At 44.1% G+C, this 16,022-nt stretch overlaps 2 protein-coding genes across 3 annotated transcripts; one reads left to right on the top strand and one right to left on the bottom strand.

The window, feature by feature from the left end:
• Positions 1 to 52: 52 nt before the first annotated feature.
• On the top strand, positions 53 to 8,950 carry ankrd13d (ankyrin repeat domain 13 family, member D). 2 transcript variants are annotated; one of them, XM_030104449.1, is made up of 16 exons: positions 53 to 833; positions 929 to 1,061; positions 1,148 to 1,272; positions 1,489 to 1,534; positions 2,247 to 2,390; positions 2,475 to 2,664; positions 2,881 to 2,947; positions 3,423 to 3,504; positions 3,761 to 3,822; positions 3,958 to 4,088; positions 4,201 to 4,358; positions 4,687 to 4,800; positions 5,022 to 5,194; positions 5,284 to 5,363; positions 5,698 to 5,931; positions 8,521 to 8,950. In XM_030104449.1, exons 1-16 carry the CDS (start codon positions 750 to 752, stop codon positions 8,582 to 8,584), a joined length of 1,887 nt encoding a protein of 628 aa, XP_029960309.1. In that variant the 5' UTR covers positions 53 to 749; the 3' UTR covers positions 8,585 to 8,950. The 2 variants fall into 2 exon arrangements, with proteins under 2 accessions (XP_029960309.1, XP_029960299.1); XM_030104439.1 differs by having other exon boundaries at positions 54 to 833; positions 926 to 1,061.
• A 1,254-nt stretch (positions 8,951 to 10,204) lies between these two features.
• On the bottom strand, positions 10,205 to 15,200 carry LOC115405015 (signal-transducing adaptor protein 1-like). Its single transcript, XM_030114416.1, has 10 exons — positions 15,099 to 15,200; positions 14,414 to 14,485; positions 14,093 to 14,209; positions 13,904 to 13,960; positions 12,371 to 12,576; positions 12,011 to 12,142; positions 11,681 to 11,750; positions 10,975 to 11,071; positions 10,685 to 10,879; positions 10,205 to 10,344 (listed from the first exon to the last, which is right to left on the bottom strand). Exons 1-10 carry the CDS (start codon positions 15,198 to 15,200, stop codon positions 10,205 to 10,207), a joined length of 1,188 nt encoding a protein of 395 aa, XP_029970276.1.
• Positions 15,201 to 16,022: the final 822 nt, after the last annotated feature.

The raw sequence follows: 16,022 nt of genomic DNA on the forward strand, positions 1-16,022 counted from the left end.
GACTGCTGTCCCTCTGGTCGGGTCCAACATGCCCTCCTCTCTGGCTCCACCCAGCATTTCTCTCCCCATAACCTGGAAACGAAGCTGGAGGAGTAAATAACAGCGGCTGTATTTACACCGAGGAGGCTGCGGGGAGGCAGGTGGGATCGAGCAGCCCGGCAGGACGGAGCCTCGGACGGGACGCCTCCAGCCCCGACTGACCTGGATGTGGATCCGAAAGGCCGAATCTGGCTTCATTTGACAGATAGAGGCAGGGGATGGTGGCGGCGGCTGCAGCCGCACCGGCGATCGCAACAACAACCTCCTCCTTGAAACCGAACAGCTCTCCTGTTGGCCTGGAAAATGAAGGGACGCTCAGCTGGATTCGGGAGCGGCTGAATTCGGCTGCGCTCCGCTGTGCAGGACGGAAAACAGCGGAAAACAATGTTGTTAGCCAGTTAGCTAACGTTAGCCCAGCTAGCTGCTAGTTCACCCCCGTCAAGTTAGTGGGCTGAGTTAGCCTCCCTCAATAACTAACTCAGCCCACTAATTTAAATACACACACACGCACGACAGCCTGGTTAGTTCGCTGTGCTCGGAGAGAGTCGCCGGGCGGCAGGGTTTAGCCGGTGACACGCCTCTTGATTTTCGGAGTTTTCCCCCAGCTTTTCTTGCTAGCTTGGCTAACCAGCTGTGGTGTCACTGCAATCTGCTGCTGGCTGCACGAGTCTGAGCCGCTCTCCTCCGGGGCTGGCCGGCGGACCACCACCATGGCTCAAGAAGCGTTTCCTCTGCATTTTCTGGTGTGGAACAATCAGTATCTGGAGCTCGACCGGGAGCTGCAGAAGAAAGAGGTGCGTGAGGACGGCCGGCTCGTGTTTGTGTTGCCGTGGTTGTGTCGCACTGCATTGCGCTGATGATGCTGGGTTTGCGTTTGCATCTGCAGCAGGATGTGGAGAGGCTGGATCCGAGGGGGCGCACCCCGCTGGAGCTGGCCGTGTGTCTGGGCCACCTGGAGTCCACCCGGGTGCTGCTGAGGCACGGCGGAGACCCGACACACTGCAACGCACAGGGCTGGACCAGTGAGTGATCTGCCCCTCCTCCTGACCGTGGCAGGTGGTGAGAAGCCCCCCTCTTGGTGGTAAACGTGGATGGGTGTTCGTTTCAGTCTTGCAGGAGGCGGTGAGCACAGGAGACCCCGAGCTGGTCCAGCTGGTGCTTCAGTACAGAGACTTCAAGCGTGCCACAGAGAGACTGGCAGGCATCCCTGAGCTGCTCAGCAAACTGAGACAGGTAGAGAAACAAAAACCTGACCTGACTGCAAAGTGGCTCAACCAGTTTTTGCAAAACAGTCTTCAGTGGGAGGCAAAGTTCAGAGTTTACACTGCCTTAGCAGTGTCAACATGTCTCCATTCGGAGCAACTTGGACATCATGGACAGGCCAGGATGGGGGTTTAGGTTTTAAGATGCAGCATTATCATGTTGAAGACTTTCCTCTGCTTCCTGCAGGCACGAGACTTTTATGTGGAGATGAAGTGGGAGTTCACCAGCTGGGGTGAGTGCCTTTCATTAACATCTTTAAGTCACTGAGGTTAGTTTCAGCACCGGAGGAGCCGGACAGCTCCCGCAGCAGCAGCACTGTCAGTCAGCGGAAAGACAGGAGACCGGCTGCCGGTTTCAAAATACGATCATCTGCTCGTGGCTCGAGGCTGCAGGGTGGGACAAGAAAACTCTGAAATGATCTCATGGAGGTGGGGAACCAAAACATGTTAGAAATGCAAACTGACAAAAGTTAAATCTTTCTCTCTGTGAAGAGGGTGTGCACGAAGTCTTCATCATCCACTGTCAACATTGATATTAAATTAGACACTTCCCCTTGATTACATTGTTCTCTACAACATCTGCTGCTTTAGTGTGGCTGGAAAGCTGCTCAACAAAGTCATAAATGGCTTTATAGCACTCTTGTAGCATCTATCTATCATTTATTTATGTTTTGTTACAGTGAAAAATATACAGACATCTTCAGTGTGAACTCGAGTTCATAATAAATGGAGTCCTTCACTTCCTGCTCAAAGAACATTCATCTTTTGTTTTTTCAGTATATAATCTTTGTACCTTAATGTGTTTTTTTTTCTGACACCATTGCGTAATTGGATTGTTCTTTTCCTGTGCTGGTGGCTGCCTTTCCCTCTCTTGCCGCCACATTTGTCACCTCTCCTCTCACTAGTATCTAAAACGCCTGTCCTCCTCTCCGCCCCCCCTCTCAGTGCCCCTGGTGTCCAAGGTGTGCCCCAGTGACGTCTACCGGGTGTGGAAGAGCGGCTCGTGCCTCCGCGTGGACACCACTCTCCTGGGCTTCGAACACATGACTTGGCTTAAAGGGCGACGCAGCTATATTTTCAAGGGCGGAGGTTTGCGTCGCCTGCCGGTATCATTAAGCTCTCTTCGGATTGTCAGATCCGCTTCTTTGTGCGTGACTTTACGTCTCCTTGCAGACGACGGGGCGGTGGTCATGGAGGTGGACCACGAGAAGCAGGTGGTTTACACGGAGCCGCTCGTGCTGTCGCCCCGTGATGCGCCCTCCCTGCTGGCAGCAATGCAGCCGTCGCAGGAGAACACGGCCCAGAGACTCACCTCGCCCATCGTCTCCACCCACCTCAACACACGCAACATTGCCTTTGAGCGGTAACGAGAAATCCCTCTCTACAGGAACCGTAATCTCACACTTCTTCACACCCAGTCTGTTTGGGTTTATGACATCTCCTGTAGTTTTATGAAGATGTTCACATATCTGTAATTAAATCCACCTTTATTGTTTGGCCACAAACATCCTACAGTGAAAATGACTCGAACCGTGAAATTGGTTCTTTAGGTGCTGACTTTTTCTGACTCCGTCCGTAGGAACAAGTCGGGAATCTGGGGCTGGCGCTCGGAGAAGAGCGAGGTCGTCAGCGGGTATGAAGCCAAGGTACGTGTCCACTGATCCAACCTCAGTAACAACCTTCTGAAACACAGCTCAAGTTAGGTTAGTAAAGTCTTTCGCAGCTAAATATTCTTTGGTATTTCATTAACCTGAAACAAATCGGATCACCGTCTCATCATTTCAGCTGCCTCTTTTTTCAATGTTCAGAAAAAAAGTTGTTAAAACATGCAAATGTAGTTTTAAGGTGTTTTTTTCCCAAGTTTATTTATGAAAGTACTTTTCACTGGAAAGGGCAGAAAAGAAAATTTGCTCATGACGTTTCAGACAAAACTTTGTTTGCTCTGTCAGACAAACAAGAAAAACCTCTTAATCCTGACGCGGCGCCTCAGTTTCACTGCTGGTTACACCAAAGCATGTTTGGCTAAAGCAAACAAAGCTTCTGTTCTGCCAGGGGCTTTATGAAGTATAAAGACTTCTGTGTGTTCAACAGTGCCATTCCCTCATGTTTTGTTGTGCTCAGGTTTACAGTGCTACCAACGTGGAGCTGGTGACTCGCTCGAGGACCGAGCATCTGTCAGACCAGGACAAGTCAAGAAGCAAAGGTGACGACACAACTTTTCTGATGGAAAAGCAACATGTTGTCCAGCCCAGTGCCAGCGTTCTGGAAAACTACAGCAGTTGGATTGGCACTATTTGGCTTCTTATTCTCTTTACACATTTTTCCAGCTTTCATATCTTGCTATAAGTTTATAATACCAGCTCCTGTCCTACTGTCCCCTCTTTCAATGGAGCATTTTGTATAAATTTCAGGAGAAGGTTGACGATGACGACGTGATTGTGTTTTTTTTTCCCTTTCAGGCTCGAAGACTCCTCTGCAGTCTTTCCTGGGGATTGCTGAGCAGCACACAGCTCACAATGGGGTACGAGTCTCTGTGCATCACATCCGCTCCACGCACGCACCACCCACACCACCTGCAGTGTCCTTTGATCAGCACCGTTACTTTATGGCTCTCTCTCTCGCTCTCTCTCACTCTCTCTCTGCACGCTCGTAACAGAGCAACGTGTCCCAGTGCGCCAGTCCTCACAACCCCACAGCCATCACTGCTGAGGAGTACTTCAACCCGGAGTTCAACCTGAACGGCCGCGACATCGGCCGTCCCGTCGAGCTCACCAGCAAAGTCCAGAGGTGGGGCCAAGCACAAGAACATTCACGCAGTCCTCATCAGGTTGAACGCAACATTAAATAGAATGAAAGGATCTAGAAACGGAGTTGTCTCGCCTCTTTTCTGCATCTCCAGGTTTAAAGCGACGCTGTGGCTGAGTGAAAGCCACCCTCTCTCCCTGGCTGAGCAGGTGACGCCCATCATCGACCTGATGGCCATCTCCAACGCGCACTTTGCCAAGCTGCGGGACTTCATCACCCTGCGCCTGCCCCCGGGCTTTCCTGTCAAGATAGGTGTGTGCAGTGACGCTTCCTCGCTTCTGCTCCGAGCGAGCGGCTGTGGCTCCGCTGCGCACTGGTCTGCTCATCAAAACCCTGAACTGCAAGCAGCTCGCCACAGTGCCGAGGATAATCTGAAACATGGAAAAAACCTTCCAGCAATGCCGAGAGTGACTTTGTGCTTTGTGAGGTTCAAAAATCTCCTCTGTTTTTCAGGAGAACAGTCATTGTGTTTGTTCCCCCTTTTGCTTTGTAGAATCTAAGAATCTGAAGACAAGAACTTTGATGGGAAGACTGCTTGTCATTATTTGACTGTCTCACCGAACTTTCTCCCCTCCTTCAGAAATTCCTCTGTTTCATGTGCTGAACGCCAGAGTGACGTTCAGTAACTTGTGCGGCTGCGACGAGCCGGTCAGCTCTGTGACGGTTCACAAACCCGAGAGCCCGGACGAAGCCGGTAAGCACGGAAAACAGATCATTAAACACGTACCACGTCGTACCACGGTGATTCAAACATGCAATGATTATTCTTATTGTTTGTGCTGACCTGTGATGTTTGAAAATCACATTTTTAAAGCACAAAAAGGCTGAAGGAATCCGGTTCTTATCGCTGCTGTGTAAAATAACGCATTGTGCTGCATTCCCTGCATCATTAACACGCTGCTTGTCTGGACTCAGGTCAATCTCCTCCTCCCTTCCACTGCGAGGTGGACCCGTCGGTGTTCGAGCCTCCTCCGGACTACACCACGCTCGGCCCCGGCCGCAGTGAGCCGATGAGGGACGAGGACGACAACCTGCTGCAGTTCGCCATCCAGCAGAGTCTGTTGGACGCAGGCACAGAGAGCGACCAGGCGAGTCCGCCGAACTTTTACTGCTTTTTCTGAAACACAAAGAGAAATCGTCCCATCTGAAGCCGCTGACGCGTCCGTGTTGTTTTCAGGTGACCATCTGGGAGGCTCTGACAAACAGCCGCCCGGTGCCTCAGTCGCCACTGTACGAGGAAGACTCTCAGCTGGAGAGGTGAGCCGGACCTCCAGCCTCAGAGTCACATCCATTGCAGACAGTTTAACGTTGTTCAAACTGGAGAGAAATCGTTTGTGGTTGTGACTTTGATCTCATCAGTTCCTGCTCATTCATGAATCTGTCTCATTCAGAGTCCCCAGCTCTGGCTTGTAATTTAATTAAACGCGTCTAAATGGAGTTCAGTGATTAGTTTTTGCTTTTCGGCGTCTCTCGAGGACCGCCGCTCCCATTCATGCTGTAATGAAGCCCAGCAGAGAGCCTCTCCTGTTAAGGAACCTTTCTTTCGTTAATAATACTTCATTTGAAGTCTTAATATTGAATTTTCCTGCAGGGCGATCCAGGAGTCTCTGTCCATCTCGCTGGCCAGCAGAGAGGGAGAAGACATGGCCGACCCCAGCCAGCCGTCCTCCGTCTCGCCGCTGGATCCCACCGCCAACTCGCCGCTTTCCTACAACGCAGTGACCGACCCGCGGTTGTCCGGACATTTTGGTGTGGCGACCAGCTTTGACGAACAGCTGCGCATTGCGATGGAGCTCTCCTGTCGGGAGCAGGAGGAGATGGACAGGTGAGGCCACACACATGTCGAATTAAGTTAAACTGGTGTTCTTTTATAGATAAATAGTAGCTTAAGAGGGAAAACAAGATGACGTGTCGATCAATTTTTTTTTTCACCATTTCTTAAAAGGCAGTGTTGTCGTAACCAAAAATGCAAAAATGGGCATTGAATGTAATGTCTGCATGCAGTGTAACGGTTTTAGCGATTGTAGATGTTAAAGCCATTATAAAAGTGTTGTTACACATTTTGATAACGATCTCCCAAGTTGTGCTGTTTTTTTTGTTATTTCCTTATTAAGATGGCATAAAAAATCCTTTGAAAATGAGTTAACTACAACTAATCAGGTAATAAATACATAATAAAGTCAACAATTCTCAAAGGTAGATTATTTATTTAGATTAAATCTGTTTAGTTGATGGCATAGTTGCCATATTCAGTCATTGAGGAAGGATACTACGCAGCAGTCTTAATTCTGGTTTTACCATTGTTTTTCTGTTACATCACATTATTTCTTTTTATTACATTTAAAAACGCCAAAATCATTATTAGGTCATTATTGCATTAGTGGTTGCCACAAGACTCATTGTTGTCTTGACAAACTGTAAAGGCGCAGTTGATTAAACTATAAGTCAATAGAAACAAAAAAACGTTAATTTTTCCCCGTGATTTATTTCAGAGAAAACTTCCATTTATTTTGGATGTGTTACACTATTTGATGCAGTAGTAGCTTCATTCATGATCAACTCCAGCAAACCTAAGCTGGATAAAAAAAAAAGAAAGAGTTTAGTAGAGTATCTCAAAATATTGCCACATTTCATAAGACCAGATTTTTTTTTCTGAATATAGAAAGAATTGAGAAAACAGAAGACTTCTCAGTGATATTGTAATCTTCTGAGCTGCTCCTGCTGTTTCAGCTCCGACTGACGTGGACGTTCTCAAAGGTAGAAAAGCACTCAAAGCTGGTGTGGGTGAAGAAAAACCCGAATAAAGTTGTGCATGTTAGGAAATGTGCGCAGTGTGAGCTTTCGACAGAAAAACTCGGGCCGAACGCTTCTCCCCTGCTGTCCTGCAGAGAGCCTGTATTTTCTTTTCTTGTAACGCTGTGTTGCTCAGGGAGAGCTGCAGTCTCCTCTTTCATCTTTTGGCACAGCAGTGTGACTAACAGCTCCTGTGACGCTGTGGATTGTTAAAATCATCCAACTCTCGAATCCGGGGAATCTCTCCGTGTGTCGGACCTCAGCGTTTTCTTAGTTGCGTCTTTAGGCGTGTAGTCTGGGTCTTTCTCTGGTTTGTGATAATCGATGGTCACTCTGTGGACAACCGGGGTCGACTGATCTTAGGCTTCTTGAAGAAGTCCGATTAAAATCAAGCTTGATCTTATAAACAAAGTTCAGACTATTTTACGGTCATTACTCTAATTAGCATAAAGCTTATTGGTTCATCTAACATGACTGAAAACATGCGGGTCAGTGAGCGTCTGGGATCAGGACTGGGCGACATTTAGCTAATTAGAAGTCGTTCGATTCAGTTTTATTTCGATAGTGGGCGGTTACAGCTGAGCCATCTCATGGCTCTTTTAGAGAGAAGAACTTTTCCACATGAGCAAGCAGAAGTGACAGTGGGGAGAGGAAGAGCTCCTCCGGAGACCCGGGCTCGGAGCGGCCGGCTCCGCGGCTGGGTTTAGAGGTTAGTAAACATGGAAAGAACAAGACGGAGAAATAAACAAGTTGACATCAGATGGAAAGCTCTGCATTCACTGCACGCTTGATGGGAGCAGGAGGAGCAGATCGCGAATTTTAAGTTCTCCTGTCAGAGATGCTACAGGAAGAAGCAGAGAGGAAAGAGAGCAGAAGGAATGTCAAGAAAAAAAGAAAAGGATGAAGGAGGTTTGGAAATAGTCTAAACCTAAAGCAGCTTAGATAGAAAATGGTCGAGGAAGGTGTGAAGCAGCCTTTGTTCAGGAGGAAAGTTTGATGCCTGATGTTTAAAAACCTCCATCCCCGGACCTGGGAGCAGGTTCCAGAAGAGAGCAGCCTGACAGCTGAAAGTTTTAGAAACTCCAGAAACTTCCGGTAAGAAGGGCTCGAAGAACAAAATGAGGTAACGTGACCAACATATGATGAGGCTTAGTTTGTTTAGTACATCTACAAAAAAAGAGAGAATATAACAGAAATGTTAATTTCCCCATAATCCCTATGAAACTGAAACATTTCAGGTCTTGTTTTATTCAGTCGTGAAAATAAAAATGATCCAAATGTTCCACAGATCAGTGGTTCAGCTGAAGGCTGTAGTTTTCATGATTAAAGATTCAAAAAAATGACTTTATTAATTATTTCAAGTCCAGATCAGGCTGACGGGGTCTCATCAGTCCTCACGTTTTGATAAAAGTATCAATTCAGTGTCTTAACTCCCAAAGGTACACGATCCTTTTTATTTTTAGAATTCCGGCCCCTGGATGATGATCAGTCGGTCTCACACCAACACCCAGAGGACCAGAGACAACAGGCATTTGCAGAAACTGATTTTTATTCATGTTAAATTGCTGAGCTTGCTTTTCCTAATTTTTTTTTTTCTTTTTGTTTGTTTTTCCACCTACAGGAAGCAGAAGGAGGAAGAGGAGGAGCTGGAGAGGATCCTGCAGCTGTCACTCACCGAGAAGTAATGTACCACCCACACGAGCAGCGGAGGCGGGTCTCCATCGGGGAACAATCATCTTAATTTATTCAGTTTTATTTTTTAAAAATCCTGAGATGTTAAGTTATTACAGATGTTTTATTTGACTTTCTTGCACGGAGGCTGCTACGACGGAGTGTAAAGAGCCAGGAGAGAAACAGCGGAGAGAGGTACGAACGTACAGGAGGACAAAAGGGAGACAGAGAGTCTTTGTGTTTCTTTTTTATTGAATATTTTTCAGTCTTGCTGTCTTTAATAAGTAATGAATGATCCTTAAACTTTAAACCTATAACATGAACCATAATAATTATTAAGCATAAGAAAAAAAAACAATCTTAATGATATCTTATTAAAACAAACGAAAAAAAACATGATTATAATGTTTGAGAGATTTCTGTTGACTTACTCCTGTGTGTGGAAAAATAAAGAACAATGATGACCTTGGATTTTTGCTGATGTTTTATTTTTTTTTTTTTTACCTGATTTGAAAGTGCAATGTAGAACATGTTCACAATTTCAACATTCTTTCATCAAACACGAAGCGGTGAACTGCATAATCAGCTTTTAATTCTCTAAAACCAGAAGTACTGGTTGAAAACAGGTGACAGTCACCAGCACCGTGAATCAAAGCCTGCATAATTCTGACGGCAGCGCTCTGGTCAGTGTGAATCAGTTGATCAGTAAGGTGGGAAAACTACAATCTTTATCTTTATCTACTAAAAAACAACAGAATGATGACATCTAGCTTAATGCAGTGTAATGTAAGGGAAACAGTGCTGTGTGTGTTTGTGTGATTCTGTTGCAGTGAGATTAAAACCACACCCTGGAAGGTTGAGCGCTGGCCAGTGTTGAGATTTAAGGATGGGCAGTTTGTAAGGAGGTCAATAAAGGAGAGTTTCTTTATTGGAGGATATTATTTCTAACTGCACACATTCCTGTAAGGGGGGATTTCCGGCAGTGCACAGCCATGGAGAACTCGGTGCTTGAGAAGCAAAGACAACCAAACAGCTGAGAAAAATATGCAGGAATAGAGAAGATGAAGGTGTTTAGAACGAGTCACACTTGTGCCAACAAATTCAAAATAGTAATTGTTTTCTTGTTCGGCATTACAGGAATGCGCCACTTTATATCATGATGTACAGAGGTAGGATGACTATTTAAAGCTAGAATAGATAAACCTGTTCAAGTTAAGCATTTTCAACAGATTTGATGCACAAGGCCCTTTGAGGCTGAAGGAAAAATAACCTTCATTGAATCCAGTGCTGGAGTGAAACGTTCAGTCATTTATTTGAAATGTGTCTCATCAAGTGTATGAAAATTATTCTCTCTGGTTATTGTTTTTTATACATATCTCAGTGAATATCAGGACCCGTGGTCGCACAGAGGTCAGAGCAGCAGTCTTCCGAATGGAAGTTGTGGATTTGAATTCTACTGCACCCCAATATCTGTGAGGGTTGCATGAGGAGGAGCAGCAGCTGCAAAATCTCAAACCCCTGAAGGGAAAAACCCAAAGCTGATCAATATGGCCTCATTACAATACACTTATATTTTAATATAGTTATTCATTCAGTCGTCTCTGAGCTGTAGTCAAGCGTTCCACTGTGAATGATCAATGCGACTTTACTGTGCTGGAGGAGAATCTGTCTGACAGGCGTTTATCAAAATGCTTTTCGTCTTCATCCTCAGAATCACCATTGATGATTTCTCTCCGTTGTTTCAAGACATGTTGAAGCTCGATGCCGAACGAAACTAAATGAGACAAACACACACGTTACTCCTCTGAGGTGTCTTATGAAGTGTCCATCCAGCTCAATTTAAAATATACTTTCTGATTACTAAAATTCACTGAGGCATGAATTCTTGTTTTTAAACGGATTTAAAGAGAACACATAAAAATGAAACGCAGGGCTGCTCCGCCCTGCTCCTCTTGGGCCGCAGTCCTGCACATCCTCCTTCAGCACACCTCAATCTGATGTTTAAAAAAAAATTCCCAGTAACAAGGCCCCATTGCTGAAAGTTCTTTAGATGATCACAGACTCTAAATGATTTTCTCATTGAGGCCAAAACGTCCGACATTACCAAGTCTCACCTTGGCTTACAGTATTAAGGTTGAAGTCATCGGGCTCCATGTATTCTCCATCATCAGGCTTGTTGGGAAGTGGAAGCGGCGGGAGCTCCTTTCTGCTTTTCGGCCGCTGGACGGGAGCCACTTGAGCCTGTGGTACGTTTTTTGAATTAACCGAGGCGCTGGAGCTGACAAACTTCGGTGCAGGCAGCATCTTTCCTAAACACAAACGCACACACATGCAAAAGGTTGTTTTGGGCCTCTCGCTTCTACTCTGTTACAGTGTTTCCAAAGTCCAGCGTTCTCACCGATACTGGTGTCGTAGGGCTGACTTTCTGTGTAGGGGACGAGGCGATTCTCCGTCAACTCAATAAAGTAGTGAAGCACTTCATTCAGACTGGAGACCGTCACCTACAGAGATTAGTAGATGTTAAAAAACTAACAAATATACAAGATTTAATGATGTTTAAGGAACATTTTCAACAATTCTTTGAATCATTTTCAGTTCATTTCACTGGCGTCTTCGCAGTGGTGATCAAGGTCCTCTGTGGATTCTTGTCTGTCAAAACTCCTGTTGGTTTATGAATGCTAATTACACAAACAATAGTTACTGATACTATCAGTCTTTGAAGAGAATAAAATGATGGGACTGTTCACACATCATGGATCAGCGTAATGAACATGTTATATCACAGTGTTGCTGTCAATGAGCATCTTGAAATTAGTGTGTATCTTCAGTGGTAACTTCACACAACAATATGGACAGTCAGCACTGTAGGATGTTTCATGTATTATAACAATACTGTTTTTTTGTGTGATCTGACACTTTGCTGGGTTAAATGCATCAGTGCTGAAAACACCATCACAGACTCTAAATATTAATAATATCATGCATTCTGTGTGTTTGTTGCTCTCTCATGGTTTCATTAGTTTGATTTACGATTTTCCACTTGATGCTTGTTCTTGTCCACAGCTGAAAAACATTATAATTTGTTAGAAGTTGTGATCTGAGGGACTTACTGGTTTGTCCAGCTCAATGACAAACCCAGAACTTGTAGAAGACACTCTGAAGTTCTTTATGGACGGACCACTGAAAAGCAACAAATATTTCAGATTATATCACAACACTAAAAGTTTTCACATGATCCCTAAAGACAAATGTAAATCAAAGTTATATTTCCATATTTATTTTTCCATTTTCATTAAATCTTCTGTCTAATTATTCATAGTATATTTATTTTCTCAAGCGAGTAGGTAAATGAACAAAACAAAAAGCAATATATTTATAATAAACCACTTTGATGCTGTATTGTTTCTGTGCATTTGAAAAGTTTGACTGGATCATCAGACCTGGGCGTCATTTGTCTGAGGGTCAGGGCGTAGTTATTGGCCATTCTGGCCGGGCGGAGGATGATGTTGCCATGCTGAGGGTTGCATTCCAGCATCCGCTCAGCCTCTTGTCGAGTCACGTTGAAGAAACAGCTGCAGGAATTAAAAAAAAAACAACAAAAAAAACCCCAAAAAAACTATACAAATACTGCTTTTGTAATTTTTTTAACCAGAAATATGCATAAATGTTTCAAACCATAAAATGTGCTTATTTCTTGAATACAGTTGTTTTACTGTGTGTTAAATGCAGATAATTTGCTCATTAGGTGAGTAGACATTCACTGTATTTGCAAAATCAGGAAGCACTTGAATCAAACATACGCAGGAGTGTCAGGGTTGCGGCTGTCTGGCGCGTCTCCGGGATTTGCAGGGTTGCATCCACCTGAATTTTGGGCGTGCATGAAGGGCGGTCGGGGTGGGAGGGGCGGGCGCGGCAGTGAGAGAGTTCTAGCTTTCTCGCGTTCCAGAGTCTCTTGCAGCTGCACCATCTGGCCCGGCAGCAGCTGCAGCTTACTGGGGATCTCTTTCTGCAGAAAAACACCACAAGTCGCTAATGCCGTCTAATTCAAATAATCTAATATGTGTAAGGAAACTCTATATGCTGGCATGCATTATAACAAAATGTGTCACAATTTATGACTGGGTTCTGTTCTGACAAGACTGTCAGAAAAGACTGTCATTTAAACTTATATAAGCAGCCGCGTTCTGAACTAACTGCAGTCTTTGAATGTTGCATTTGCTAATGCCAGAATAGAGAGCGTCGCAGTAGTCAAGCCTGGAGGAGATGAAGGCATATATGAATTTTCTGAAGTCAGCTGGGGAGAGGAATGACCTGATCCTAATAAGGCCTCTCAGCTGAGCAAAGCAGGACTGAAACACTTTGGTCACCTGACAATCAAAGGACAGGTCAGAGTCGAACATAACGCCTAAATTTCAGGCCTCTTTATGTACATTGAACTACAGGGCACCAAGACTAGAGGCAAGATTGTTAATACTGCTTGAACTGGAACCACGGGATCCATAGGGGGGTAACCAAGATGATATCTGATTCTAAGTCACTTAACTGCAAGGAGTTATTGTAAACCCACTTTCTAATTTCACCAAGGCAGGACAAAATGGCAGAGATGTCTCTAGAGCGAGGCTTTAATGGAAAATAAAACTACGTGTCATCTGCAAAAAGTGGAAGTCAATATTAAGACAATGACAATTACCCCCAAAGCATTAAATGGTAAAGAGAAGAGGGCCCAAGACAGACCCCTGAGGGACCCCACAAAGAGGAGCAGCACATGAGGAGGAGGCCTCTTCAAGCCTAACAGAGAAGATTCTGTCTGACCGGTATGAAATAAACCATCTCGGAGCCACATTAGCGAGTCCAGCATCTTCAGTCTGTTGATTAAGATATTATGATCCACTGTGTGAAAGGCTGAGCTGAGGTCAAGTACTATTAAAATGTAATAAAAGCTATTGTCAGCTGAGAGCAGTCAGTCGCTGGTTCCCTCAACAAGAGCACCCTGATATCTGCAAACCAGATATCTATACTATACTATAGTAAACTATACTATCCCAGCAAGCACTGGGAGAACATGCAAACTCCACTCATGCGTGCCGGGTCCACTTTGCCCCCAAGACAACATTATATTTGAACCACTAAGTATTTCCCATACCGTACTATATTACTATGATTTTAGCTAATGGGCGGCAATGTCTACATTATGCTAATAAATGTAAAAGCGTGTTTGCTTCTTTGTTTACATATCAATTATCAAAGTATCGCAGTGGCATCATTTCTGGAAATGAATAAGTAAATAGATAAAATGATGATTAAAGAATGCATAAATGCATGTATGTTCTCACTTTGGTCACAGTCAGGATGTAGCCCCTCCACAGCTCTGCAGTGTCGGCATTTTCCATCTGCACAGCCACACAAAGAAATCACAAAGGAATATTTTGAAAGCAAACAATCAAATCCTGCTGTCGAATGAATAAATGAATGAATGAATCAAATAGTCAAGGAGGAGAAAACTCAGATATCAGTTGGCTGACCTTTAACTGCACCGTCTCTGACGGCAGGCTGAGATGGAAGAGCGTGGGCATCTTGCTTTTATGTGACGACTCTGAATTCATGGACTTCAGCAGCTCCAGGTCCAGCTTCTGTACGTACTAACAACAACAACAACAACAAATACCCAAAACATCACATGGGTGCTGAATCACTAAACCATTGAATAATATCATCTTATCGTTTCCTTATTTGTTGTTTTCCTGTCCTCGTTTTTGGTGTCACACATTTTTCTTCAGTCCAAAACGGCTCGGTTAATCATGAACTCACATTTTGTGAGTGAAGCTCTGAAAGAGTATGCTTACTGTATCCTGGGTGTAATCTGTGTAGAGAAACAGCGTCGTTCCACGGAGCTCAGCGAAGAACTTTGTGAAATTCTGAAAGTCAAAAAACATTACCTTGTATTCTTGTTTTTGACAGAGATTTCACCTCACACAGTGTTAGAATGTCGCAAAGTTCACCTCTCAAATATTCAGATAAGGGGAAGTTTAACTTTAATGCACCAGAACATCACTCATGATAACACTGGAAGCTAAAGCTCCATGTTTATTTCTTGGTGAAGACTTATCTAAAAACAAGGGATGGTTTCATATAAACCGAAAATGTAAATGTCAATAATTACAAATTGCTATACTGCATAAACTTGCTTGAATCAGAAGACACAGCATAATTAACTTGCTGCATCATTAAATAATACAAAGGTGTTGAAACCTTTTGTTGAAACTGATGCTGGTCATTCTGCCTCCTGATGATTGTTATTCTGATTTTTATTTACCTCATGCAGCAACATTTACAGTCCGTGTATACCGATGAGCGGTTTATAGACATTTTATATATACAGTCAATTATTGTTATTTTTAAAGAAATCTTTCACAGTTTTTGCAATGTTTTAATGATAGTGAGGTAATGATATTGTCTGGGTTTATTAGAGAGTATTAAAGTTTTAAATACATTAGAAGACACTACAAGTCTAGATTGGTGTATTCTTACCTTTTCTTTACTGTGTTTCTTCAGCAGGGATCCAGAGTGGTACAGAGGCAGACCTGTCTGACTTTGCCTCCTCTTGTTCACATCTCTGGGGTGAGCAGCCATCGTCCCGTGCTTGGTCAGATCCCTGCGTCTCCTCTGGTTTGGTTTCGTTCAGCTTTGTCTCAGGATGAAGAAAAGTCCTGAGCCTTGTGCTGCCTTCAAAGCACTGACTGATTATGATCAAGGTTTAAACATGCACGATATGATTATTGAGCTATGAACCGGGAAGGTGAGCGCTCCACGAGTCTGAGTGCAGCTCTGCCTCCAGGAATGAGGAAACACAGTGATTTATAAAGAAGGAAGTAAAGGTCTTTCAAATAAAAGTCTGCTTTTGAACTTTGAACCTAAACACAACTGATGGCAGATACGTACGTAGGTTTACGATGCTTTCTCAGAAGGAAGAAACAAACCCCCACAGCTGAGTTTAAATAAACTTAGTCACAAGTCTTATGCTGGATTCAACAAAACCTCAAATCCTTTGACTTCAAGTTGAAGTTTTTTGAAGAAAAGAAGAAAGTCCTCACAACAGAATTTCATAACGAGTTTATCATCCTCCACCTGTCAGACATTTCAAACTTTGCTCTTTGTGTGCAAACGAGATTAATAATTTGCGTCGAGCGCATGGTGTGAGCTGATAAGGAGCTCAGTATCACAGTAATATCTTGGGAAAAAATTACTTTGATGTTGCCTAACAGTTGGCTACATTTCAATTTTGAGAGTTGTCTTTTACACAGTGATTGAATTCACCCATTATCTGAATCCAAACAAGTGAGTAGCCACTGACTTATGTAATTCAATGATCAAACATCAAATAAGATGACATCAAATCATTTTGGCCTGTAGGTTTACCGCTGGTCTTCAAGTGAGAAACAAAGCTGCGACTGC

The sequence above is a fragment of the Salarias fasciatus genome, chromosome 2 (genome assembly GCF_902148845.1).
Source record: "Salarias fasciatus chromosome 2, fSalaFa1.1, whole genome shotgun sequence".
Taxonomy (NCBI): Eukaryota; Metazoa; Chordata; class Actinopteri; order Blenniiformes; family Blenniidae; genus Salarias; species Salarias fasciatus.

Bases quoted from the DNA above. Each gene is read 5' to 3' on its own strand.
- LOC115405015 (XM_030114416.1), bottom strand. From the start codon at position 15,200: ATGGCTGCTCACCCCAGAGATGTGAACAAGAGGAGGCAAAGTCAGACA. The intron at 14,486-15,098 runs GTAAGAATACAC...TTTGACTTTCAG, and splicing joins AGAAACACAGTAAAGAAAAG to AATTTCACAAAGTTCTTCGC. The intron at 14,210-14,413 runs GTAAGCATACTC...TGTTGTTGTTAG, and splicing joins CAGATTACACCCAGGATACA to TACGTACAGAAGCTGGACCT.
- ankrd13d (XM_030104439.1), top strand. From the start codon at position 750: ATGGCTCAAGAAGCGTTTCCTCTGCATTTTCTGGTGTGGAACAATCAG. The intron at 834-925 runs GTGCGTGAGGAC...TTGCATCTGCAG, and splicing joins GGGAGCTGCAGAAGAAAGAG to CAGGATGTGGAGAGGCTGGA. The intron at 5,932-8,520 runs GTGAGGCCACAC...TTCCACCTACAG, and splicing joins GAGCAGGAGGAGATGGACAG to GAAGCAGAAGGAGGAAGAGG.